Source organism: Puma concolor, chromosome A1, assembly GCF_028749965.1.
Source record: "Puma concolor isolate L17-30 chromosome A1, mPumCon1.1.hap2, whole genome shotgun sequence".
Classification (NCBI taxonomy): Eukaryota; Metazoa; Chordata; class Mammalia; order Carnivora; family Felidae; genus Puma; species Puma concolor.
Window position 1 is genome coordinate 104,574,674 of NC_141667.1, and position 27,936 is coordinate 104,602,609.

Below are 27,936 nucleotides of genomic sequence, written 5' to 3' on the forward strand. Positions count from 1 at the left end.
AATGGAAAACATTTTCAAGAACATGCCCAGTCAACACAGGAATGCTAGAAAAGCAAACAATAAAGCGCATGCATGGGGCACCTGGGTGGCTCAATCAGTTAAGTGTCCGACTTTGGCTCAGGTCATGATCTCAAAGTTTTTGAGTTTGAGCCCCGTGTTGGGATCTCTTGCTATCGGTACAGAACCCGCTTTGGATCCTGTGTCCCCCTCTCTCTCTGCCCCTCTCCTGTTTGTGCTCTCTTTCTCACTCAAAAATAAATAAACATTTAAAAATAAGTAAATAAATGGTACACACAAAAAACAAGTAATTGAAATTTTAATATGCCCAGGTATTGACATAAAAAATTTAAAAAGTCAGTGTTACAGCATTGGTTTTTCAAAGGTTAACATTTATAATTAGAGTTAAATTAAATTTCACAAAGTTAAATCTAACACTTCATTTCAATACGAATCTAGCTCTTTATAATCTATCAAAATGGTATTATTTCATGTTAGTTTTCCTCTTCTTAAAGCACTGGTATGCATCTTAAGTGAAATGTTAACATGGAGCCCCAATATGTAAAACAGAAGGTGAAGCTGTTGCAGTTGAGGGGACTTTATAGGGGCCTCACTCTTCCCTAGGTGTCACCTGCTAAGTTGCTTAGGGCCTAAAGCATAGTCCGAGAGCCATGGAATTAAAATATTAACAATAAATGATAAGATTTCAATGATAAAGAAAAACTAGGAAGTCCATTTAGTATGCAACACTTTTTAAGCCTCTTGCTTTTCCACATGCTTTTCTTTGGTTTCATCACTTTAGTAAATTCTTTGAACATCACTTGTTTGAATGGCAGCTACGTTAAGCAGAAATTGTACTTCTGCACCTAGGAAACTATCTCCAAGATAGATGCTGTGGAATAGGATCCAATAATAACAGTGATTTTTTAAAAACATTTTTTTAGGTAGTCCACTGTTCATACTGATAAAACATTTTTCATGAATAAAGCCCCAAAGCCAAGATAATGCTTAGGACGACGAAACATCACAGTAAGTCTAAAGGAGGTCCCAAGTAAAAGTAAGATCATGGGGCCTTAGAGGGACACCTAAACAGGTCAGAAAACGCAACAATGGTCACACAATCCTCACACTGAATGTATACAGGAATGGCTGGGCTGTGGGGATGTGGACATATGTCCCCAGTGACACTGATGAACGAGAGGAAAGATGTGGTGGACCCCAATGGACACAGATCCACAAGGAAGCATCCACTTAAGGCTACGTGTGGTTAAGAGTTATTAACAGCAAAGAAAGAAATTCATGAGACACGTGGGACTTGTGGTTAGCTGGCTGAACTTGCCCATTAAAAACCTTTCCTCGCTAGTTTGTTCGTGTCACAATCACTGCTACAGATTTCATACACTCTAAGGTAATGCGTATAATGTGCCAGGGTCTATTCTAAGTGCTTTACAAATATTAACTTATCTAATCCTCATAACAACCCTACAAGGGAGGCACTATTATTAGCTCCATTTTTACAGACGAGAAAATAGGCACAGAGAGATTAAGCAACTTGCCCAAGCTCATAAGACTTAAAAATGTGGATCTCAGATTCAAATCCCTTTCAAGAGAAGAAATCACACTTGGGCTGGAAGAGAAATGTGTCCTAGAGAAATCCCAGGCGTGGCCTGAGTGAAAAAGGAAAATGCGGCACCAGAATTGATACTCTATGTGTCCATCACACTGCAAGGGTATGATCTCTAAGCTACTTTTAACAAGATAAATATAAAATGTACACAGATGAACATACCACTTCTTACCCTTGGTAAATCCGAATCTGTTTTGAAATGTGTCAAGTGGAATCATACTATCATAACATGGCTGACTGGCTACACCAATTAAAAGCCGATGCCGGAAGCACATGCTTTTCTCTATCGTAGACTAGCATGAAAAAGACAGTAAATAAATAGTAAGTTTAATATTAAAAAAAAGTGGTTTCAAACAAGGGTTAAGAATAACCTTGTACATTCCAATTCATTACTTTATCATATTCTTGAATTCTTTGCTTTATGTGAGAAAGTTTATTCTTTAGATAATCACAGCGCTCTTTTTTTTCCAGAAATGTAGGATCCTGAAAAAGAAACACAGCCATTATTTTAGCCTCCAGTTTCCTCAGTGAAGAACACAGAAACAGACATTATCATCCAGAAAATGACCCTTCATGGGAGAGTTTCTGCAACAGATTTCAAAATCTTCCTGATAAGAAGAGCATGTCTCTACATTTTTAAAATAGATTTTACTTTTTACAATAGTGTTAGTTGCACAGCAAAATTGAGTGGGAAATACAGAGAGCTGAGACAACTTTAACTTTGGTAGTTTAAATTATATCAAGGAGCAAATAATAAGTGCAGAAAAAGATTAATAAAAGCTCTATCCAGGCTCTACTTCTCTGTGCAATTAAGTTAAGGATGGAGTGACAAACATAAAATAACTTAATCTTTTTGAAGGAAACGTCAGTGAAAAGTTCTATATCGGGTGTTCATTTCCCTAGGTTGCTAAACCAGGATGTAACAGAAGACAAAGAGAAGAAAAGGTATTCAGGAGCTACTCATGTTCTCTAGTAAGTAACATCTTAACAAATACTAAAAAAGAGGAGCGCCTGGGTAGCTCAGTTGGTTGAGCGTCTGACTCTTGATTTTGGTTCAGGTCATGTTCCCAGGCTCGTGGGATCAACCCCAGGGTCAGACTCTGCACTGACAGCACAGAGCATGCTTGGGATCCTCTCTCCTTCTCTCTCTCTCTCAAAATAAACAAACAGTAAAAAAAAAAAAAAAAAAGAAATATTAAAAAAGAACTACTTTAGCTGAGAGAATCTAAGGTCTGTCAGCTCACCACGGCACCTGGATAAGAAAATACTTTGAAGAAGAAAATGGTTTTACTCACATTCTTTTTTTTCTTAAACTCTTCATGGATTCTTGAAATTCTTTCATGTTCCTAAAAATAATATATTGTATACTTGAATTAAAACACCAGGATTTACTCAAATCATATCTCAAGAATGTCTCAGAAGTACACTGGGAATTAGAACAAAAAATAATTTTTATCTAAGACTATAATGAAAATATTCACACACTAAAATTCAATTCAATGGATACAGATTAGAGGGCTTACCACTCATCACACACTGGGATCTAGGGGTGAAGAGAGACAAAGGCCCCCGCCTGTGTGAAACCAGAACTGAGTCTCAGGGCCACTGCTTGCCAGGTGTCTGACCCTGAGCAAGCTACTTATCCTGAGGCTCACTTTCCTTACTGGGAACATGGAAATAATAACCACAAGGACCTCATAAGGTTGTGAGAAGCTGTACTTATTTGAAATGATACTTATAAAGTGCTTGGTATGTAATAACTACATTATACACCGGGACTAAGAGGTTGAGACTATTCAATTTTCAAAAATAACTAATAGAAGGTTCCTTCTAACTTTAAGTTTTATAGTAAATATGAAGTTACTCAATGGATTGAACCAAAGGGAACAGATTACTAGAACAATGCCCTCATTTATCTGTGTAAACCAGTGCTTTAGAGTTGTCAAACACTGTAAACCTAATACATAAAAGAGAAAATATAATAATTTATAGTTCTAAAAGCCTCCCGAGAACATTTTTTCATCACCCACCCATATCCTTTTTGCAATACATTTTGATTCTTCAGTGTCTTTTGTATGAGTTTCAATTGTGTTTTCATCCTTTGCCAGCATCGAGATGACCTTGGTAATTCAACTGTCACCTGTATGAATGGGTCCTGGCCTGGAAGTAAACTAGCTGCCTGGGGCCAGCGGTGCTGTGCTGGAGACACAGCACAGATAAGAGCTGCAAAACCTCTCCTAGAGTCTGTCACAGAAACTGAATTTCAGACAGTGAGGACAGAGAGATTATTTTGAGCATTATTTCTATTTTGTGGGCTTAGAAAAGTTATGTGATTAATTTTTCAAGGGCACACAACCAGGTTTGTGAGAGAACGTGTGCCTGCAAATGGGCCCCCTGTGCTTGGAAACACCCCTCCCTGGGGACCTCGTGGGAAATGAACGGGCCTGGCAGGCCCCCACCCATGGCAAAGCTCAGCCTGTGGCCGAGAAGATGTTAAATTTTGTGATACAACTAATATTTCTATTTTATTATTATTTGTAAAATTTTTTAATGTTTATTTATTTTATTTTTTTTTTTTAATTTTTTTTTTTTCAACGTTTATTTATTTTTGGGACAGAGAGAGACAGAGCATGAACGGGGGAGGAGCAGAGAGAGAGGGAGACACAGAATCGGAAACAGGCTCCAGGCTCCGAGCCATCAGCCCAGAGCCTGATGCGGGGCTCGAACTCACGGACCGCGAGATCGTGACCTGGCTGAAGTCGGACGCTTAACCGACTGCGCCACCCAGGCGCCCCAATGTTTATTTATTTTTGAGAGAGAGAGAGAGAGAGAGAGAGAGAGAGACAGAGTGAGAGTGGAGGAGGGGCAGGGAGAGAGGGAAACAGAATCCGAAGCAGGCTCCATGCTCTGAGCTGTCAGCACAGAGCCCCACACAGGGCTTGAACTCACGAAATGCAAGATCATGACCTGAGCTGAAGTTGAACGCTCAACCGACTGAGCCACCCCAGTGCCCCTAATATTTCTACTTTAGACAAGAACTAGAGGAGACACTGAGACTATGGCCTTTTCATCTGGTTAGTTACTTGCCATGCTGTGTACAAACCAGAGGAAATGACTATTGTTGATACTGTACAGAAATGTCATGGGAAGGCCGAGTCTCAGCCCCTACCAGAATTAGGACTTTATACCCCTCAGTTGCAGACCCACATGCCTGAGCCCTTGCCCATCACACAAAGCCCATACACTGGAGTCCACTGGGTCTAGATTCAAAGACTCCACTGCACAACTGGATTGCTCAGCATCTTATCTGTCAACCAGCTTGCTCTTCCCAGCCTGAGCCAATCCAGTTTCCTGGGGCCTGCTCATTCCTTCCTGCACTCCTTTAAGGGCCTATAAATTTGGGCGTCCTTCTTGGACCTATGGACCTTGCTTGTTTTTCAAGTGGTACTAACTGACCCTTGACCTACAGTATTTGCCGGATTTCTCCTGCTTCCTGGTGCCAGAATGTCACAGATAACACCATTCCATTGCTCCAGGATTGGGAAAATGTTACTACTCTGGTTATTTTGGCTTAGAGAGCTCGTAATTACAAATGATTTAAATGTACACTTAAAAGTTTATTGTTGGGGCGCCTGAGTGGCTCAGTCGGTTGAGTGTCTGACTTCGGCTCAGGTCTTGATCTGACGTCTCTTCAGTTTGAGCCCCATATAGGGCTCTGCGCTAACAGCCTGGAGCATGCTTTGGATTCTAGGTCTTCCTCTCTCTCTGCTGCTCCCCTGCTGGCGCTCTATGTCTCTCTTTCTCTCTCTCAAAAATAAAAACATTAAAAAATAAATTTTTAAAAAAGTTTGTGGTCGGGGTGCCTGGGTGGCTTGGTTGGTTAAACGCCCGACTTTGGCTCAGGTCATGATCTCACGGTCTGTGAGTTCGAGCCCCGCGTCGGGCTCTGTGCTGACAGCTCAGAGCCTGGAGCCTGTTTCAGATTCTGTGTCTCCCTTTCTCTCTGCCCCTCCTCTGTTCATGCCCTGTCTCTCTCTGTCTCAAAAATAAATAAACGTTAAAAAAAATTAAAAAAAAAAAAAAGTTTGTGGTCAAAACAAAGATGCTCAGTCAATATGGATTTCAGGGGCACTATATATACATATATATATGAGTTACATACATACATTGAGTTGTTTGACATTTGTTAAAAACGCTGTGTGAGTTTTAAAAATTTGAATTACAAGGATCCCTGGGTGGTAAAGCCGACTATCTGACTCTTGATTTTGGCTCAGGTCATCATTTCACAGTTTGTGGAGCCTGCTTAAGATTGTTTCTCTTTCTCTTTCCTACTGCCCCTCTCCCTTGCTCATGCTCTCTCTCTCTTTTTGAAATAAAAAAAATTAAAATTAAAAATTTGAATTATATGAATAATAGATTAACACATTGTCTTTTATTTTTTTTTCAACGTTTATTTATTTTTGGGATAGAGAGAGACAGAGCATGAACGGGGGAGGGGCAGAGAGAGAGGGAGACACAGAATTGGAAACAGGCTCCAGGCTCTGAGCCATCAGCCCAGAGCCTGACGCAGGGCTCGAACTCACGGACCGCGAGATCGTGACCTGGCTGAAGTCGGACGCTTAACCGACTGCGCCACCCAGGCGCCCCAACACATTGTCTTTTAAAAGGATAGAATATTACACACAAAAGTTCATAGCATTATTCATAACAGCCAAAAACTAGAAACAACCAAAGCGTCCATCAGCTGATAAATGGATAAATGAAATGCGGTATATAGATACAATGGAATAAATACCATAAAAAGGAATGAAATCCCGAATATTCCTACAATATAAATGAACCTTAAAAACATTATGAAAAGAAGCCAGACACAAAAGGCCACATATTAAATCATCCCATTTATATGAAGAGTTTGAAATAAATCCATACAGACAAAAAGTACATTAACAATGATCAGTGATTGGAGAGGGGAGGGAATGGGGAGTGTGTGCTGATGAGTATGGCGTTTCTCTGGAGTGATGAAAACGTTCTGGAATTAGGGGGTGGTAATGGTTATACAACTTTGTGAATGAACTAAAATTCACTGAATTGTTCATTTTAAAAGGGTGAATTTTCTTTTTTTCTTTTTTTTTTTTTTTTCAACGTTTATTTATTTTTGGGACAGAGAGAGACAGAGCATGAACAGGCGAGGGGCAGAGAGAGAGGGAGACACAGAATCAGAAACAGGCTCCAGGCTCTGAGCCATCAGCCCAGAGCCTGACGCGGGGCTCGAACTCACGGACCGTGAGATCGTGACCTGGTTGAAGTCGGACACTTAACCGACTGCGCCACCCAGGCGCCCCTAAAAGGGTGAATTTTCTATGTGAATTTTGCCTCAATAAAAAATGTGCATCTGAGAAAAAAAAGTGCCACTGATTATCAGGGCATCCTGACTTCAGAAATATTAACATGCAAACCGCCCCCCCACAAACTCCAGAGCATTACAGAAAATGCTTGAGTCCCTGGTGACTGGCGTCTCCTCCCTGGTTCCCTCTGTCACAATCATGGTTATCAGTCTGATGGGATGAGCTAACAGCTCAGATCAACTCTCTGTCCTTACCATTGTGTTCTTTGGACCTGGGGTGGTAACCGCTTGGCTGTTACTTATCCCCGGAGAACGCACGACCCCTGGTAGCTCCCCTACACCCACCCCTGTGTGAATAAATCTTTTTCAAATTAGTTGGAGTGTGCCATCCGTCTCCTTTGGGACCCTGACGGATTCAGTACGGACCTGAGGAACAATGACATTTTACTTACATAAAAAAATAAAATGACTGTTTTATAACGGTGTATAATTATTTAGTAATTGAGGGCAAAAGACACAAAATTATATAATGTGAATTGTAATCCTGACTAGTCCCTTCGAAGATCTCAAATGACTTTCCCAGACACAGACAGCAAATGTACCCAGTTATTATGGCTTCCCCACATCGACCTGAAGAAAGCTCAGATTTTTCGCTTCCTCTCTCACTGCTCCTCCTAGATTTTACGCTTCCTCTTTCAGTGCTCCTCCCAGGCACTGTGGGTACTGACCTGTTGGTTTTCCGAACAACGTGGCAATCTGCTCATCACTGCATCCAGCTCATCAAACTTCCTCAAGACGGCTTGGACTTCTGCAGAAAGCTCTTTGTACTCTGAAAACTGGTCTTGGAACACAGCTTTATAGCGTTCTCGTTCATCATCTGTCTGAATCACAGGGTATTTTCTGCGGGAAAAAATTGGCCAGTGATGTAACTTTTTCACTGAAACGGACTGAATGGGAAATCAGCTTAGCTCTTTCCTCACTGACCATACCGTAACTTCAATTCAATGTACTACCTCTCAGGGAACAAACAGCTGAGAGAGAGGGAGAGAGGGAGAGAGGGAGAGAGGGAGAGAGGGAGAGACAGACTCCGAAGCAGGCTCCAGGCTCTGAGCTGTCAGCACAGAGCCTGACACGGGGCTCGAACTCACAAACCGTGAGATCATGACCTGAGCCGAAGTCAGACGCTTGGCTGACTGAGCCACCCAGGTGCCCCTGGATACAAATGATCTTAAGCAGAGAGCATTAGCTTGGAGACAAACAGGAAAATGAAACGCCCAAATGGAATCTCTCCATTTCTACCTCGAAGAAGGACTTAGACACTCACGCCACATAGTCGGGCATCACGATAGGTTTAGGAATGTGGCCTGGGGGAATGTGCCCACTTAGTAGCTCAGGCTTCATTTTTGTTGGTCTCAATTCTTTGAAATTAGCTTCTTGGTCTCTCTGTCTGTCAACACCAGTGGCCATTTCACACTGCAGTTAGGGAGGAAAAGAGGATTTATTTGTAAACAGATGCGGAAGAAGAAGAACAAAACCACGACTTTATTTCTTAGAAGAAAATGGTGGGGAGAAGGAGTACGAAGTAGAAGCAGAAATTAATACTTCGCTTTAGAATTACAGGTTTTATAGTCACAAAGTTGTTCTGAATGCTTTTGTAATGGCTAAAGGGAACCACACTGCAATACAGGAGTACATAACAGTACAAAACAATCGTGTGGATGTCAAATGTGGAGGATGAAATGTTAAATGTAGGGTCTTAACTAGTTTATTTAGGATTTATACCTCAATTAGCTATAAAAGAATACAAAATGTAGTTCAAAATAAGAAGTTCATGGGCGCCAGGTGGCTCAGTCAGTTAAGCATCTGACCCTTGATTTCAGCTCAGGTCATGATCTCACGGTTCATGAGATTGATCCCGCATTGGGCTCTGCACTGACAGAGTCTGCTTGAGATTCTCTCCCTCCCCCTCTCTCTGCCCCTCCTTGGCTCACATGCACTCTCTCTCTCTCTCAAAATAAATAAGTAAACTTGAAAAAAAAAAATTCAGAGATGAAAATGGAACAAGGCTACTTAAACAGCAAGAGAAAAAATGACAGGGGAACTTGAGATGAATGAACTACCAGTAGCCACTGAGTAGGTCAGAAAGGGAAACAAGTTACATTGTCTTCATTACCTGAAATGGAAAACAAGCAAACGCAAGGGAAAGGCAGTGAAGGTCTTTCAGTTGTCCAAGAGTTCTGAACCTGTGATTCCCTGGTTTAAGTCATTCTGGTTTCTAGACTGGAGAGTTCATAGAGGCCTTTTTAGTAAAAGAATGGTACATTTCAAAAGAGGGGAAACAGCACAAAATGAAGTGGCCCAGAGAGGAAGTATCAGGACAGGCTTTCAAGCACTAAAATACCGACATATGGGAAGCAGGGATGCAAAGGCCCAGGGGAACCCATTCTAGAATGAGCAGGCTAACATGGGTATGTAGCTTTGGGGAGAGACTGTTCAGGAACCCCACTGGGCAGTGCCCAGAATACCAACCATGCTGGGGAGGGCTGTGGATGCCAGGAGAGGGGTTTCTATTTTACACAGAAAGAAGCAAGGTTCAGAGAAGTTAGGTATATTTTCTAGAGCCTCACAGCTGGGAAGTGGAAAAGCCACAATTAAAACCCAGAATTTTGGGGTCACCTGGGTGGCTCAGTCGGTTAAGCATCTGACTCTTGATTTCGGTTCAGGTCACGATCTCCTGGTAATGAGATGGAGCCCAGTGTTGGGCTCTGCACTGAGAGTGGAACTTGCTTAAGATTTTCTCTGTCTGGGGGCACCTGAGTGGCTCAGTTGGTTAAGTGTCTGACTTCGGCTCAAGCCATGATCTCATAGCTCCTGGGTTTGAGCCCCACATTATGCTCAGAGACTGGAGACTGCTTCGGATTCTCTGTTCCTTCCTCTCTGCCCCTCTACCATTCATGCCCCCTGTCTCGCTCTCAAAAATAAACATTAAAAAAAAATTATTTTTAAAGATTCTGTCTCTCTCCGCCCCTCTCCCCTGCTTAGGCTCTCCCTGCCCGCCCCCAAAAACAACAACAACAAAAAAACCCAGAACTTTTTGGGGTTTTAAGGAATAACACAAGGAAGGTTTACGTAAATGCATACTGTTCAAGCCTCAATTCTGACAGCATGCTAGAAACGGTTGATTTCTCATTAGAGCAGTAAGCCCCCCTCCATTGACCCCTCTTTGGGACTTCAGCAGACACTTGCTGAATTAAACTTGCTGAACTAAACTGAGAGCAGCTTGGGCGGGGGGCAACTTGGCTGAAAACAAACTGCAACGCAGGATTTTAAAACTTTGCTCTTTACCTTACCAGGCAGCTTTAAAATCCTTTTGTTTCCTGATTTCCCTATCTCTGAGGCTGCCTCTGAGGTTTGGTTTAAGATTAGCTCACACATTAGATGGTGAGGCTGCTAAACCAGCATTGGGGGAGGGTTGGAGAGGAGAAGCTGGGCCCAAGGCACCCAGGGTGACAGCTGGAAGGGGAACCAGATCATCTTGGTGCAGAAGGCATGCCTGGCCACTGGGCCCCAAACAGCAAGAATTCAAGTGCAGAGCAGGAAACCCCAAGGAAAGGAGATTAAACAAGAGTATTTCAGGGAACAGCTCCTGAGGTTAGTATTTATTCTCCTTTGTTCTCCACTGCTTGGGATGCCATTTCTTCATCCTACTGAATTCTTAATGTGTTTGATCTTGATAGTGAATCATGGTATTAAATTAGGGGCACCTTTTTTGGCTTAAATAAATGGATCTCTATTTCATGGCATCCCTTTTTAGCTTTTACGTATTTAACAACCCATTTCCCACACAGCTCATTGAAGGAGCTATGGAGCATGGTGACTCTCTAGAGCTTAGCGGCAGCCGCAGTTACCAAACTCGGGTTTCCAGGTCAAAATCATAATTTCTGCCCAGGCAGTCACAGTCGGCAGGAGAGTCCATAGGAGGGCGGTTGTTGTTTGTTTGTGTCTAGGTCAAGTTTTTCAAGCAGGAACTATTCATTTTCCTTACTTGCCTATACCTAGTTGTAAGATTCACTTTTTAATTTGAAAAGGGAGCTTTAAGGGGCGCCTGGGTGGCTCAGTTGGCTAAGCATCTGACTTCGGCCCAGGTTATGATCGCATGGTCAGTGAGTTTGAGCTGAGCTTCGGGCTCTGTGCTGACAGCTCACAGCCTGGAGCCTGCTTTGGATTCTGTACCTCCCTCTCTCTCTGCCCCTTTCCCGCTCATGTTCTGTCTCTCTCTCAAAGATAAATACATAAACATGAAAAAAAAAAAAACTTAAAAAAATAAATAAAAAGGGAGTTTTAAAGAAGTCAGAGTAGTTTCACAGTAGTTTCCGTGCTGTCATCTGCTTTAAATTTTTTTGTTTTTATGCTCTTAACTTGTTTTTGGGTGAATGTCACTGACCCTAAGTTTCAGAAAACCTTATTGAGAAAAAAAAAATCTGAAAGCACACATAAGACAAAGAATCAAAACCTCATCAGGCTTTTAATTTTTTAAATGTTTATTTATTTTTGAGACAGAGAGACAGAGCATGAACGGGGGAGGGGCAGAGAGAGAGGGAGACACAGAATCCGAAACAGGCTCCAGGCTCTGAGCTGTCAGCACAGAGCCCGACGCGGGGCTCGAACTCACAGACTGTGAGATTGTGACCTGAGCTGAAGTCGGATGCTTAACCGACTGAGCCACCCAGGCGCCCCTCATTAGGCTTTTATCGGATGGATGTGTTGGGCTCCACAGCCCTGGAACACATCACTCTCAAACCGTATCCGTGACTACAAACACATGGCCCGAGATTTCAGATGACCTTTCTTTGCTTCTAGCAAAAATGAATGTCGTCAGCAAATATCAAAAAAGCTTTATCATGAGGCAAGAGAAAGTAATTAAGCAACGGGGTAAGTAATGCTATGGTTATAATTACTAAGCTTTTCAAATTAAAAAATGTATTGGGCAGGGGGGGAAAGATGGGTGAAGAGGAGAGGGAGGTGCAGGCTTCCAGTTATGGAACGAGTAAGTCACGGGGATGAAAGGCACAGCATAAGGAATAGAGTCAATGACACTGGAATAGTGTTGTATGGTGAGAGATGGCAGTTACACTTGTGAGCAGAGCATAACGTAGAGAGATGCTGAATCGCTATGTTGTATGCCTGAAAGTAATTAACAGTGTGTGTCGACTTCAATAAAAAAATGCTTTAAATAAAAACGGGCTGAATATGCTACCAAGTTAGAAATAGTGTACATTTGTCCAAATGCTGAGTCTCTCTCCCTCTGAGCATAGAATACAATGGTGCAGAGGCCCCAGTCCCAAACGCACACCATCACCTTCAATGCTCAGATTAGATTCTCACTTTTCTGGCTTGGAAAAAAACCTGTTCTGCACTTAGGGAGTTATTAGAATTTTTTTCTGCCTCTGTTTGATCTTACTTTATGTCTGTATATTTCTTTTTAAAAATGATCTTATTTAATTTTCAAAAAGTGTATTTATTAAAATACAAAATAAAAAGTTACAGTCTAGGAAATAGCTCCAAACAAGGGACAGGAAACAAGGGACAGCTCAGAGAGGGTGCATAATTTCCTCAGAATCATGGAGTTACTAGTAATAAAACTCAGATTTGCCTGATTCCAAAGTTTATTTTGTTCATCATACTACTGCCTCTCCTGTGGTAGGCTGCCAATTCTTACTAAGAACTGGGAAGGAAGCTGGTGGAAATCAAACCCAGTGAGAAGCTGGAGATCCAACCTTTTCTAAAAGGTTTCTAGCAGGTAAGTCCAATAGAGATTCCTCAATTAAGTCAATGAGATTCCCTCTCACAGAAGTTTGCCTCTAGAACACACCTAATTGTAGATCCATAATGATTCATTTCCCAGGAAAAGAGCCCCATGAAAGGACATCTTTTGCATTCAGCAACCATATCTTGAAAGAGTATAAATTAACTGGATTGGTATGATTTTTCTTTTTCTTTTTTTTTTAATTTATTTTGAGAGAGAGAGAGAGAGAGAGAGCATGTATGAGAGGGGAAGTGGGGAGAGAGAGAGGGAGAGAGAGAGAATCCCAAGCAGGCTCCGTGCTGTCAGCACAGAGTGTGACATGGGGCTCAAACCCATGAACCACGAACTGTGAAATCATGACCTGAGCTGAAATCAAGAGTCTGATGCTTAACTGACTGAGCCACCCAGGCGCCTCTGGATTGGTATGATTTTCAAAGGAGTTCTAGGAATGGGGGTTCCAACTCCACTAAGGTTATTTCTGACTATTCCAGGACCCCTCGGGAGCTGGGACCCTGCAACACACCCTGGACGTGATGCGTACCAGCCTTCTAAGGCAGCCTGGAAGAGGTACTTTGGAACTTGCTTGCAGATTTCCCTAACCCTGTCCTACCTGTGGAATCTGCTTTAGCCACATTCTCACCAAACCAGGATGCTGACCACCCTAGCATCTGGGGCAACTCTCCCCCAATTCAGCCAAACCTTTCAGGTGGACTCTACTCTGCACTTAACTCCACTGGTAAATCCCTTGACCTCAAAGGGACTGACGAGGAAGCCCATAAATTCCACCATGGCAAACAATGACCACCATTGCCACATCGCTGTCACACTACAGCCCCATTAAACAGCCCTGTCCAGCTTGTTGCTTAACAATCAACATCTGCAAAGTGCACACCACCTTCAACCCCCACAAAGCAAACAGATTAAGTCCCTGAGGATGATCTGAAACATACTTTTTTTAAGTTTATTTATTTATTTTGAGAGGGGTGCAGAGAGCGGGAAAGAGAGAATCCCAAGCGGGCTCTGCACTGTCAGCGTGAAGCCCGAAGCAGGGCTTGAACTCACAAACCACAAGATCATGACCTGAGCCGAAACCAAGAGTCTGACCCTCAAAACAACTGAGCCACCCAGGCGCCACCCCCATGAAATATACTTCTTAATGCTAGCACTCTAACTTGCTAACTCTGGTATCACGTTACACTATCACCTGTTAACAAGTTAAGTTTGTAGACCCCTTTTCGTTATAAATAGCCTTTGTAATCCTGATTCATCTTCTAAACCAAAGTCCTTTTAAACTTGATTATTCTCCGTGCGGTGAGCACTATGTTAGGACTCTCATTGGGCTGAGAGGCAGCAATGATGGTCATTCCTGGCCAGGGTGGGATTCAAGAGTTTCGGAGTCAGTCCCTCTGAGGGAGTAGAACTTCCCAAAGGGTTAAGGTGGTACTAGAAACCTGGAATGAGAGTACCGGCAACGGTCTGCCCAAGACGCTCTGATGAGGACTCTCCACGGGGAAGACTGCTCTCTTCATTTGGTCAAACTTATTTACGTCTCAGTACTAACACTGGAAGGCAGCCCATAGGTAAGTTAGGGAAGCTGCACCTAAATCTCAAAGGGCCAGTGTTATTTTTTATTTTTTTTAAATTTTTTTTTTTTTTCAACATTTATTTATTTTTGGGACAGAGAGAGACAGAGCATGAACGGGGGAGGGGCAGAGAGAGAGGGAGACACAGAATCGGAAATAGGCTCCAGGCTCTGAGCCATCAGCCCAGAGCCCGACGCGGGGCTCGAACTCACGGACTGCGAGATCGTGACCTGGCTGAAGTTGGACGCTCAACCGACTGCGCCACCCAGGCGCCCCAAAGGGCCAGTGTTATTAATTAAATCAACATCAGCTTTACATTGCTCATCTCAATTTTATGTATGTATGTATGCAGGCTCCATGCCTAGCGCAAAGCCCAGAGCTCAAACTCACAACCCTGAAGTCAAGACCTGAGTCAATATCAAGAGTTGGACATTTAACCAACTGAGCCACCCAGGCACCCCTGATCTGAAGTATTCGTTAGTTTAATTCGTTAAAAGCTTTTAAAATTTTGAAGGGGGACCTGGGTGGTTCAGTGTCCAACTCTTGATTTCAGCTCAGGTCATGATCTCACTATTTGTGGGATCTCCACGGAGAGCACAAAGCATGCCTGGCATTCTCCTTCTCTCTGCCCCTCCCTACTTGCCCTTGTGTATGCATGTGTTCTTTTTCTCTCAGAATAAACATTAAAAATAGATAGATAGATAGATTAGATAGATAGATAAATAAATAAATCCCTTACTTCACTGTGAATAAAACATTTTCATCCAGTATTTGTGTTATAATATAGAGAATAAAGTTAAAAAGAACCTATAGGGGTGGCTGGGTGGCTCTGTTGGTTAAACGTCCAACTCTTGATATAGACTCAGGTCATGATCTCATGGTTGTGGGATCAAGCCCTATATTCGGCTCCATGTTGAGCACGGAGCCTGCTTGGGATTCTCTCTCCCTCTCCCCGTGACCCTCCCCTGCTCATGCTCTCTCTCTCTTAAAATAAATAAATAAATAAACTTTAAAAGCAAAAAAGATCCTGGGCACCTGAGTGGCTCAGTCAGTTACTTAACTGACTCAGTTTTGGCTCAGGTCATGATCTCACAATTTTGTGAGCTGGAGCCCCACATCGGGCTCTGTGCTGACAGTGGAGGACCTGCTTGTGATTTGCTTTCTCTCCCTCTGTCTCTACCCCTGCCCCGCTCACACTGTATCTGTCTCTCTCAAAATGAATAAACTTCAAAAAAACCCCAAAAAACCTATAAAAGGTATTTTTAAAATGCATTCACTTAAAGGACTTGTATAAATTAGCAACTTAGTAAAAAAGTGGACAGGATACAGTTTAACAGGGAAGGGAAAGCAAACATAATGCATTAAAAATGCTCAATCTCACTCCTTATAAGAGAAATGTAAATTACAACTATATTAGATATCATTTTTCACCTATCAGGTAGACAAATGTCAACAAATTTCCTAACACAGTGTGTTGGTCAAGGTGTGAGGTAGCCCGTGGTGCTGCTGGGAGTACAAATTGGCAAAACTTCTATCGGGCAACCTGGTAGTCAAAATAAACACGTGCATTTCTTCTAATCCAGAAATTTCCTTCTCAGAATTTATCTGTCAGGTGCACTTATGCATATCTGGAAGGAAGTATGTACAAGCATATACTTGTATGTATAAAGTTATTCACTGCAGCACTGTTTTTATTTTTATTTAATTTTTTTTTTTAATTTTTTTTTTTAACGTTTATTTATTTTTGAGACAGAGAGAGACAGAGCATGAACAGGGGAGGGGCAGAGAGAGAGGGAGACACAGAACCTGAAACAGGCTCCAGGCTCTGAGCTGTCAGCACAGAGCCCGACGCGGGGCTCGAACTCACGGATTGTGAGATCATGACCTGAGCCGAAGTCGGATGCTCAACCGACCAAGCCACCCAGGCGCCCCTGCAGCACTGTTTTTAATAGAGAAAGATTGGAAACAACTTAAATGGTCATTAAAAAAATTTTTTTAATGTTTATTTATTTTTGACAGAGAGAGCAAGCAAGCAAACAAGCGGGCGAGGGGTATAGAGAGAGGGAGACAGAGAATCCAAAGCAGGCTCCAGGATCCGAGCTGTCAGCACAGAGCCCAACATGGGGCTTGAACCCAGGAACTGTGAGATCACGACCTGACCTGAAGTTGGACGCTTAACCGACTGAACCACCCAGGCGTTCCATAAATGGTCATTTATGGTTAGGTAAATTATGTAACATCCATATAATGCAATACTATATATATAGCTATAAAAAGAGAATGCAGAACTTCTTTATGTATTAATAAGGAAACATCTCAAGAAACATATTGTTAAGTGAAAAAAAAGGGACGTATGTAACTGTGTATGGGATGGCAGTGTGAAAGGGGGAGTTAAGCAAATATATATATATTTTACATATGCGTATATATGTAATGTGTATGTATAATATAAACAGATATCTGAAAGGAAACACAAGGCACTGATAAAACTGGTTCCTTCCAAGTGGGAGAGGTGGGAAGCTGAGACAGAGGAGTGAGAGAAGACTTTGTATTAAAGACCCCTTTGAATTTTTTTTGTTTGTTTTTGAGAGAGAGAGAGAGAGAGAGAGAGAGAGAGAGAGAGGGAGGGAAGGAGGGGTTGCAGAGAGAGGTGGGTACAGAGGATCTGAAGCAGGCTCCACACTGACAGAAGAGAGCCTGATGTGGGACTCTCACTCATGAACCATGAGATCCTGATCTAAGCCGAAGTCTGAGGCTCAACCAACCTAGCCACCCAGGCGCCCTTGAGAGCTTTTTGAATTTTGAACCAAGTAAATATACTCCCTTTTCAGAGAAACAAACAAACCCAAAGTCTGGACTCTCAACCTCTTGCTTAGAAATAATACCTAATATTTTTAAAAAAGGACTTTTCAATGAGGTAAAATTATGATAATATATTAGTTTTTTACATATGTGTATATAAGCATAATAACAGCATCTCATTTAATTCTCTCAGCAAACATGTGATGTAGAAATTATTATTATTATTCCAATTTTACAGACGAAATTAAGGCATGCAAAGTTAAATACCTTGCCTATTGTCACACTATTAGCAAATTCCGGAATAGGAATTTTCTTCCTGACACAACAAAATTTAGCATCTGAAAACAAGATGAGAAGGTCAGAAAAGAATGTCAAAGAACTTTAAAGAGACTAAAAAAAGTTTGAGAGAATCTCCTTTACTTAAAAAAATTAAGTTTTAAACATATAAGGAGAATCAACTGTTCACGGGTTCAACTAACAAAATGAAAGGACACTATCAAAACTATAAAAGCCATAATTTTGCCCAGTAAACACCATGTGCATGTCTAATTTGATCCTCTCATTATGAGAAAAAAGTTGAAAGTTAAACTCCATGTTCAGTTAGGAACTCAATGTAATAGATACACTTTCACAGACAGATGATCTACTCTGCAGGTAAACAGATAAGAGAGAAGTATTTAACAAATCTAGACATAAAATAATAATGTGAACTTTATTCTTACCATTTTCCTTTTTGATGGCAATGATGGCTCACTTATCTGGAACAAAAAAGAGTTAAAATGACTTTTCAAAGGTGTGTGAGGCTACTGTGTTAATATTTTCATCCATTTGCATTTATAGCCCAATCTCAACTTCACAGAGGTCAGTTCTCTGCTTGACAGATGCTCCTCCCCCTCACCTGGGTGACTTTCCATTGGCTGGAGAAGAGCCAGAGGAGGGATAACGATAACCTCTAGTCAGTCAGGAACAGACAGCAGGGTTGGAGTACAGACATGATACAGACTATCAGGTAAAGTGCTTTGAATTACCTAGAGATTTTATTTATTCTTGGCTCCCAATACCTTGTGCAATTAAAGAGCTGGAAACAGAGACCGTTATAAAATTAACAGAAAAAACCCATAGGCCAGAATAGCTTCTAACTATTAAGAAGTCACAGCAACACCCAAACTGGGACCACCTCCTATAGCAGGGGTAATTCAAGTCTCATCAACCATTGGAAAAAGTCTGATGGGAACAAGTTTTGAGAAAGGAAAAATAAATGAATATATCATGTCGATAATTATAATCCTATTCATGAAGAATTTTGAAACAACATTAAGAACTCTGTTGTTATTAAACTTACATAAAATTATGAGGAAATGTGGGTGTTTCACTATCTGGATTTCATACTGATTGAATCTGAAATTCTCTATTTTGTATACACAGATGTAAAATTAAGAAATATGCTTAATGTGCTAAGATAAATCTTTAGAAATAACTTGAATCTAGGGGCACCTGGGTGGCTCAGTCGGTTGGGCGTCCGGCTTCAGCTCAGGTCATGATCTCACGGTTTGTGGGTTCGGGCCCCGCATCATCTCTCTGCTGACAGCTCTGAGCCTGGAGCCTACTTCGGATTCTGTGTCTCCCTTTCTCTCTGCCCCTCCCCTACTCACACTCTGTCTCTCTCTCTCTCAAAAATAAATAATAAATATTAAAAAAAAAAAAAAAAAAAAAGAAACAACCTGACTCTATGTGGAGTTCCAGTAAGATTAATATATTGTGATGAGAGAGTATGGATCACATTGCACCATGTTGAGGTTCATCGTGCAAACACAAGGTACTTGTTATAAAATTAGTCCAGTTTTATGTGTAAGATTCATGCAAAAGAGTAAACACAAAGTACACAGATCAGTGAGTAAATAAATAGGTTACTGAGTACTTTTTTTTTTTTAATGTTTATTTATTTTTGAGACAGAGAGAGACAGAGCATGAAATGGGGACGGGTCAGGTCAGAGAGAGAGGGAGACACAGAATCTGAAGCAGGCTCCAGGCTCCAAGCTGTCAGCACAGAGCCTGATGCGGGGCTCGAACTCACAGACTGTGAGATCATGACCTGAGCCGAAGTAGGATGCTTAACTAACTGAGCCACCCAGATGCTCCTGTTCAAAAAATTTTAAATATGGCTTCTATATAATCTTATCCCTCAGGCATTGTTATTATATTATTATTATTATTATTATTATTTTTTTTTAAAATTTTTTTTTCAACGTTTATTTATTTTTGGGATAGAGAGAGACAGAGCATGAACGGGGGAGGGGCAGAGAGAGAGGGAGACACAGAATCGGAAGCAGGCTCCAGGCTCCGGGCCATCAGCCCAGAGCCCGACGCGGGGCTCGAACTCACGGACCGCGAGATCGTGACCTGGCTGAAGTCAGACGCTTAACCGACTGCGCCACCCAGGCGCCCCTATATTATTATTATTAATTCTCCTCCTTCTTATATTTAATTAGTTAAATCCTACAAATAAAAACAAGTGCCAGATTCCCATTCTAATTTTGGGAACACTCTTTTCCCCAAAGTAAGAATGAAACATCAAAATGCCCAGGCAAGTGTTCAGAGTATGTTCATGACCATTCAGCCTCTTGATACTTGAAAAAAATCAAATATGGTTCACTGTATTCTTTTTTTTTTTTTTAATGTTTATTTTTGAGACAGAGAGAGACAGAGCATGAACAGGGGAGGGTCAGAGAGAGAGGGAGACACAGAATCGGAAGCAGGCTCCAGGCTCTGAGCTGTCAGCACAGAGCCCTACGTGGGGCTCAAACTCACGGACCGTGAGATCATGACCTGAGCCGACGTCGGACACTTAACCGACTGAGCCACCCAGGTGCCCCCGGTTCACTGTATTCTTACTTCACTTTATTTAAGTCACCGGAAGAAAGTGTCACTCATCATAACATGTAAATAAGCACTTTCTCCTTATAATTGAAAAGTTATTTTTTTTTAGTTAAGCTTTACCATATTAAAGAATCAACACTGTTCTTAAACTTATTTTAACGGGGAGACATTTATTGTACTGAATATGGTCTTATTCTTAGTTGTAAGAATCAGTAGCTGTGTTTTCCCCTTAAGCATCACAGACATAATGTAATCGACAAACTATATACTGTATTTACACATCTGGTACCTACCTGCAATGTTCTAGAACAGTGACAGAGTGGGTGATCCCACCCAAAGCAGGTCAGTCAATGAGGTAGGATTCTTGAACTTCAGATCATTAAAACAAAAAGGTTGGGGGGGGGGCACCTGGGTGGCTCGGTCAGTTAAATGCCTGACTCCTCATTTCAGCTCAGGTCATGATCCCATGGTTCATGAGATCAAGCCCTGTGTCAGGTTTTGCACTGACAGCAGGGAGACTGCTTGGGATTCTCTCTCTCACCCTCTGCCCCTACCCCACTCACATGCTCTCTCTCTCAAAATAAACAACATAAACTTAAAAAAGCCTTTTATAAAATTTTTGTTTTAAGAACTATGTATATTTAACAAGGGGATAAATAACAGGAAAAAAATTAAAAATGAATGAAGGATTATGAAGTTCCTTACCTCCTGCTGTTCCATGTATTCCCTATGTCTCCGAGCTGCCTCATGCCTCCATAACTTTAGGCAAACCAAAGCACTAACAAGATAAACAATCATGGTGACAAACAGGAAGATCATCGCTGCTATCTGTCCTCCTTCTACCCGGCAGAACAATGCATTCATCGGTGTATTGAATAATGGATAGTAGCAGAGTCCCCCTCGGTTGGTATCATTCACATAGACTATGGCTGCAGCCATATACAAAATAAACAAGGCAACGTTAATTCCAAATTCGGTCAGAGGCCACCAGTTAGAATCCAAAAGAATGGTCCGATAATACATGGACATGCCAAGAACCAGAATAATAACGGTGGCGATCCAAGCTAATCCAGCAACCACGAGTACAAAAGGGGTTTTGGGGCCACTGTAGTAATAGCCCCCGTACGTACTGCCCAGGCCACCGAGGCCTCCCATGCCATAGGGCTGTGAATATCCGAACAAGTTATACCACTCGCTGTCCTTGTAAATGTAAGCCGTGACACAGGCAAAGACACCAGCTCCCAAGAGCAGCTCCACCACACCCAGAATTCGCAGCAGGCCTGCCCACGACTTCATGTAGGAATACCTCAGGTTATACTCCTCCACCTTCTCACTGTACGTTCGGGCTGTCTGTGTGTGGCGGCCTAGTGAACCGTACGGGTCGTGGGGAAACATTGCCTCAGCCTCTTTTGGGGAACTGAAGGTTCCTTCTGACCCTCCGTAAGGATCTTTGTCGGAGTTGGGGGGTGAACGGTGGTTTGGTCTTGCTGGAGAGGACGGAGGTGAACACTCCACTCCATCGGAGATGTATCTGATGTCAGACACCGGCTTATCCCATCCCAGGTCCTTTTTCTTCCCTCTGAAGAAGTTCTTCCAGGACTCAGGGACAAAGCGCCTTACGGGTTTGAGATCTGGCGCTATGGCCGGTTCCTCTGTGTCACTTGAGTAGAAGTCTGGGCCGAATGGTGGCTGTAATGGGAGAGGGGGTGGTGGCAAGGGATCAGCGCTCACGGCCAGCTCACTGTCATGAAGAGTCTGGAGGGTTCCTATGGTGCCATCTTCATAGGGTGAGTCCCTTGGGACCTCATCATAGTGCCTGTCCCGAATCTTGCATCTTCCATCACTGGACGACATTTGTGATTTTTATACCTGTGGCCAAGATAAAAGTTATCACTTATGCCTAGTTATTTATTCTTTCAACGATGCTGATTTTATCCACTTAATGGCAGATGATCATATTTAGGAAACCAATATGATCATGTCCAACGATCATGATATGTAAAAATGATACCATAAACAGGTATATTTTAAACATATGTAACATACTAGCCAGGGATATCATCATCGTTCTACATGATTTTAAGGGGAATCAAAATTTAAAATCTTAGGTCTGAATTAAAACATTTATAAGTCTAACTTACCTTACGAGCCCTATGAACAACGGACTGTAAACACCATAACGGACACCAAATTTTAACAATACAGGATACTGACACATCCCAAATAGAATCCTTTCTTCAAACATCTAAATCAAAATATTTAATTGTTTGGGCATACCAAAGTTTGACAGGTCAGCAAATTCTCTTCATTTTCATTACCTCAAATCTGCTTTGGAAAGGCCTGGGAGAAGCAGTCTGATAAACACAGGGAGTGAAGAGCACCTTTCTTTCTTAAATCAGGGAAGTCAGTGTAGGGGCCTTGCTTCTTCCACTCTAAAATATTAACACTTCATATTAGATTTTGAAATTTTTTTTTTAATGTTTATTTACTTTTGAGACAATGCGAGAGACAGAGTGCAAGCAGAGAGGGGTAGACAGAGGGAGAAACAGAATCTGAAGCGGGCTCCAGGCTCCGAGCTGCCAACCCAGAGCCGGATGTGGGGCTCGAACTTACAAACCGTGAGATCATGACCTGAGCCGAAGTCGGACACTTAACCGACTGACCCACTCAGGCACCCCTTAGATTTTGAAATTTGAAAACTCAGAGGAAAAAAAAAGCCACCAAAGCTTAAGATTCCCCAAAAGTACAACACAGAACAGCCATGTATATCATGTATGTCACTCTTTCCAGTGCAGCCACCTCAAGGTGATCTGCTGTTGCCATAATGACACTCAGAAAGTATCTCAGAGGGGGTTTGAGCCACCTAAAAAATAAGGCACAGAAAAAGCACTTTCACTAAACCTGTTTGATTTCTTTCACACAATCAATGACCTGGACACGTATAAAAAAAGGAGGACACTTTCTGCTAATGTAACTACTAGGTTTAAGGCACAATGAATTTCTCCCTCATATTGCTCATGAAGCAAGTATTTACTAAAGCAAGTATCTCCCTCATAAAGCAAGTATTTGCTAAAGACTCACCGGCCATATAGCATTGTACTTGGTACCATGAAGGTCTCAAATTTTAAATGAAGAATCCTGCCTTTACGGGGTTGAACCATTTAGAAATTCCTAAGGCTTTTTTTCCCCCTAGTGTTTATTTTTAAGAGAGAGAGAGAGAGAGAGAGAGAGAGAGAGAGACAGAGCGTGAGCAGAGAGAGAGAGGGAGACACAGAATCTGAAGCAGGTTCCAGGCTGCTCACAGATCCCAACGTGGGGTCTGAATTCATGAACCGCAACATCATCACCTGAGCCAAAGTCAGATGCTTAACCAACTGAGCCACCCAGGTGCCCCAGCTTCTTTTTTTTTTTTTTTAAAGTTTCTTTATTTATTTTGAGAGAGAGAGAGAGAAGCAATGAGCAGGGGAGTGACAGAGAGAGAGAGGGAGAGAGAGAGAATTTCAGCAGGCTCCACACTGTCAGCTTGGGAGCCTGATGTGGGGCTTGATTTCACAAACCATGAGATAGTGACCTGAGCCGAAATCAAGAGTCAGACGTTTAACTAACTGAGCCACCCAGGCACCCCCTAAGGCTTTGTTTTGTTTTGTTTTGTTTTTTTAAGTTTATTTTTTAAATTTATTTTGAGAGAGAGAGAGAGAAAGCGATAGCCAGGAAGGGACTGAGAGAGAGAGGGAGAGAGAATCCCAAGCAGGCTCTTCGCTGACTCAGGGATTGAACCCACAAATCGTGAGATCATGACCTGAGCTGAAACCAAGAGCAGGACACTTAACTGAGTGAGCCACCCAGGGTTCCACTAAGGCTTTGTTTTATTTTATTTTGTAAAATGGAGACCTATCATTCAACAAATATTTGCCAAACATCTACCATGTACCAGGCACACTGAAAGTGTATCAGTGAACAAAACCAACTGAAATCCCTGCCTTCATGGAAATTAAATCTCAATGAAGGGATAAAAGATGATAGATAAAGGAAGTGAAAGACATCTGATCAGACGCTAAGGAACTAAGAATGGTGAGAAGGTACTTTGTGGGCAGGATATTATAATTCTAAATAGAATGACACTGGAAGTCTCCATAGAGAATATGACATCTGAATACACAAATGAAGGATGTGAAGGAGGAAGCCAGACAGGTTATCAGGGGAAGAGGTCCAGGCTGCAGGAGGTCCAGCTGCTGCAAAAGCCTTGAGGTGGGAGTGCTCAGCAAGTTCAAGAACTATTAAGTCATGGAGGACAATGGGGCAGCAAGTAGTAACAGAGAGGAGAGGGTAAGTAGTAGAATTAAGTCCATTTGAATCACTAGGGTCTTGAAAACCATTGGAAAGAATTCTGGCTATTATTGGAAGTGAGATGAAAAGCCAATGGAGCATTTTGAGTAGAGAAGCGACAGGATCTGACTTATTTTATTTTTTTTTAATTTTTATTTTTGAGAGAGAAAGAGACACAGAGTGTGAGCAGGCGAGGGGCAGAGAGAGAGGGAGACACAGAATCTGAAGCAGGCTCCAGGCTCCAAGCTGTCAGCACAGAGCCCGACGCGGGGCTCGAACTCACAGACTGTGAGATCATGACCTGAGCCGAAGTCGGGCGCTCAACTCACTGAGCCACCCAGGTGCCCCAGGATCTGACTTGTTTTAATAGGATCACTCTGGGGGCGCCTGGGTGGCGCAGTCGGTTAAGCGTCCGACTTCAGCCAGGTCACGATCTCACGGTCCGGGAGCTCGAGCCCCGCGTCAGGCTCTGGGCTGATGGCTCAGAGCCTGGAGCCTGTTTCCGATTCTGTGTCTCCCTCTCTCTCTGCCCCTCCCCCGTTCATGCTCTGTCTCTCTCTGTCCCCAAAATAAATAAACGTTGAAAAAAAAAAAAATAGGATCACTCTGGATGCTATGTCAAGGGTACGCTCCAGGAGACAAGGGAGAAAACAGGGAGAATGGCTAAGAGGCAACAGATTTAGTCCAAAGGACCACGGTGATAACAATGGAGATAAAAAGAAGTCAGATTTTTAAATACAGGGAATTAATTTTTTTCCTAAAGAAACATTCAAACATAATAAAAAGTGGAAAGAATAGCATTATGAACCCTTATGTACCCATCAACCAGCTTCAATAATTATCAATTTATGACCAATCTTCTTTCCTCTATACCTCCTACTTTATTCCTTCTGCCAATAGATTGCTTTGAAGCAAATCTCAGACACGAGATCATTTCATACGCAACATTTCTCCACCCCTCCAGTTTAACGCTGGGTATAAGCAGTCTGAAGAGTCTGAAGATACCCATTAGAAATCCAGGTAGAGAGGGGCGCCTGGGTGACTCAGTCGGTTAAGCTTCTGACTTCAGCTCAGGTCATGATCTCAGGGTTTGTGGGTTCCAGTCCCTCTGTGCTATCAGCACAGAGCCTGCTTCAGATCCTCTGTCTTCCTCACTCTCTGCCTCTCCCCCTGCCCCTCTCTCTCTCTCAAAAATAAATAAAAACATTAAAAAAATGTAAAAAAAAAAAAAATCCAGGCAGATACATCCAGTAGGCAGTACACACACAGAAAGGTAAGTAATACCATAGATTAGATACAATCATCCAAGGAATAGGTGAAAATGGAGAGTTCTAAATTTCTGGGTCTTTTAGTGAGGCACTCCAATTAAACAAAATTTTTTTTAGGGGTGCCTGGGTGGCTCAGTCAGTTGAGCGTCCGATTTCAGCTCAGGTCATGATCTCACAGTTTGTAGTTCAAGCCCTGTGCTGACAGCTCGGAGCCTGGAGCCTGTTTCGACTCTTTGTCTCCTTCTCTCTCTGCCCCTCCCCCTCTCATGCAAGATCTCTGAAAAATGAATACAACCCTTAAAAAAAATTAAAAAAAAATTTTTTTTAATGTTTGTTTATTTTTGAGAGTGAGAGAGAGGGAGAGTGGGAGAGAGAGAGAGACAGGGCATGAGCAGGGGAGGGGCAGAGAGAGAGAGAAAGAGGCAGAAACAGAATCTGAAGCAGGCTCCAGGCTCTGAGCTGTCAGCACAGAACCTGAGGTGAAGCTTAACCCACCAACAGTGAGATTATGACCTGAGCGCAAGTCTGATGGTTAACCAACTGAGCCACCCAGACATCCCTGGGGTACTCCAATTTTAGAGAATTAACTCTGAAAGTCCCAGCATGGTGCCCAAAGTGGCAGCTCTATAAATGACATCAATTAAGGATTATTTTTTTCTCTGTCATTTAGTTCATCTGTGTCTAAAAACATAGAATAAAATTTTTTTTTCTTAACCTTGTTTACATTTTTAAATAGTTTTTAAAGTTTTATTTATGGCGAGAGAGAGAGAGAGAGAGCGAGCGCGCAAGCAGGGGAAGGGCAGAAAGAAACAATCTTAAGCAGGCTCCACAGTGAGCGTGGAGGCCTATACGGGGCTGGATCCCACCCTACAACCTGATCATGACCTGAGCGGAAATCAAGAGTCAGACGCTCAACCCACCAAGCCATCCATGGGCCCCTGATACATACCCATGTAAAGGATATCCTTGCTTAATTTAACACACAGGTTAAAAAAAAAGGGTGCTTCATTGTAATGGGTTTACCTTATCTTCATCAATGCAAAGTGGCTCATTTGAATTAGACTATCTTATTCACGTTTAAATAAAATACAAAAACAATAAATTTGAAGAATCATGCAATTAACATAACACGTGATTTTAGAAGGGAATGGTCAGCGGTATTTTATCACGTTAGTTATCTGGCTACCCCTCCTGTATGGTTCAGGGTGTCACTGAGAGCCCACTTGGATTCAGCATGCTGAGGCACAGTGGGTCTTTGTTTTGGTCAAGCCCCTGGACCCTGACTCCATTCTGTTGGAACTCACAGCTCTGAACGCCACGTCGGTGGGAGGAGAAATGGTTTCCCCCAGGAAAGTGACACGGCAACCGAACTCGGTAGCCTCTCCAAAAACAGAATCATCGCTTTAGCCAGCTTTAAAGTTTTGCTGGGCCCAAGAGATGTTTCTGCTCTTCCTAGGGGTTGGGAAAGCTCCCTGAGGGTTTTAACCCACGCGTGAGTGCAATGTGACACCCAGCATCTTCGCTGGGGTCTCCCTCGAGCCTGCCGTTTCGCGTCCGGTCCCAGAATCCCGTTCAGTCTTCGGCTCTGCCCACCCCAGGGAACTACCCCAGGGAGCGCTCCTGCTTCGCGTCCCAGGGAAAACCAATTCTCAGTCTTCCGAGATGCCGCCCCAAAGCGGCCGGAACTAACTTGGTGCCCCGGTCAGGATAGGAGGATCCCCGCGCCAGGGAAGGGCGGCGCCTTCGCGGCCGGCGGGGCGCGTCTCGCGGCGCACCTGTGTCCCTTGGATGAAAGCGCGCTAGTTGAGGGGCCCTCCCGACGCGCTGGCCCCGCTCTCCCCGTGGCCCTTACCTCTCTCCGCGCCGCCGTCTGGTCTCGGCCGAAGGTTTTGGCGGGGCTGAACGGTGAGCGCAGCAGGACCAGGAGCGCGCTGAGACCCCACGGCCTCGCCCTCCCGACCCGCTCACCTGCGGGGGCCGCCGGGCCCTCCCCGTCCACGGCCGGATCACGTAGGCCCCACCCCTCGCGCCCCCTCACCTGCGCGGCCGCCGGGAAGAGCGCGCTCGCCGCCCGCGGCGCCGAAACCAGGCTCAGCTCCCGGGGCGGAGCCGAGCCACTTTTGCCCCGCCCGGCTTTGTCGGGACCGGACTCTGGCTAGGAGCCGGGGAGGGTCGGGGACCGCCCCCGCACCTCAGAGCTGCTGTTACAAACCCGCGCCGCGCATGCGCATACATGGCTTGGAAAGGTAGTGAAGGTGAGATTCACCGACCTCCAGAGTTCTCTTTGCAAGGTTCTCTTACTTTTC

The 27,936-nt window shown here is 43.1% G+C and overlaps 1 protein-coding gene across 3 annotated transcripts; it reads right to left on the reverse strand.

The window, feature by feature from the left end:
* Positions 1-299: 299 nt before the first annotated feature.
* On the reverse strand, positions 300-27,813 carry MARVELD2 (MARVEL domain containing 2). Of its 3 annotated transcripts, none has more exons than XM_086699549.1 (7): positions 27,669-27,813; positions 20,742-21,905; positions 17,882-17,917; positions 8,293-8,441; positions 7,697-7,868; positions 2,920-2,970; positions 300-2,107 (listed from the first exon to the last, which is right to left on the reverse strand). In XM_086699549.1, exons 2-7 carry the CDS (start codon positions 21,888-21,890, stop codon positions 1,985-1,987), a joined length of 1,680 nt encoding a protein of 559 aa, XP_086555675.1. In that variant the 5' UTR covers positions 21,891-21,905; positions 27,669-27,813; the 3' UTR covers positions 300-1,984. The 3 variants fall into 3 exon arrangements, with proteins under 3 accessions (XP_086555675.1, XP_025780444.1, XP_086555683.1); XM_025924659.2 differs by lacking the exon at positions 27,669-27,813 and adding an exon at positions 27,483-27,655; XM_086699557.1 differs by lacking the exon at positions 27,669-27,813 and adding an exon at positions 22,355-22,484.
* Between the last annotated feature and the right edge of the window lie 123 nt (positions 27,814-27,936).

Bases quoted from the DNA above. Each gene is read 5' to 3' on its own strand.
- MARVELD2 (XM_086699549.1), bottom strand. From the start codon at position 21,890: ATGTCGTCCAGTGATGGAAGATGCAAGATTCGGGACAGGCACTATGAT. The intron at 8,442-17,881 runs GTAAGAATAAAG...CCCTAACTGCAG, and splicing joins TGCCATCAAAAAGGAAAATG to TGTGAAATGGCCACTGGTGT. The intron at 7,869-8,292 runs GTGAGTGTCTAA...TTTTTCCCGCAG, and splicing joins GTGATGCCCGACTATGTGGC to AAAATACCCTGTGATTCAGA.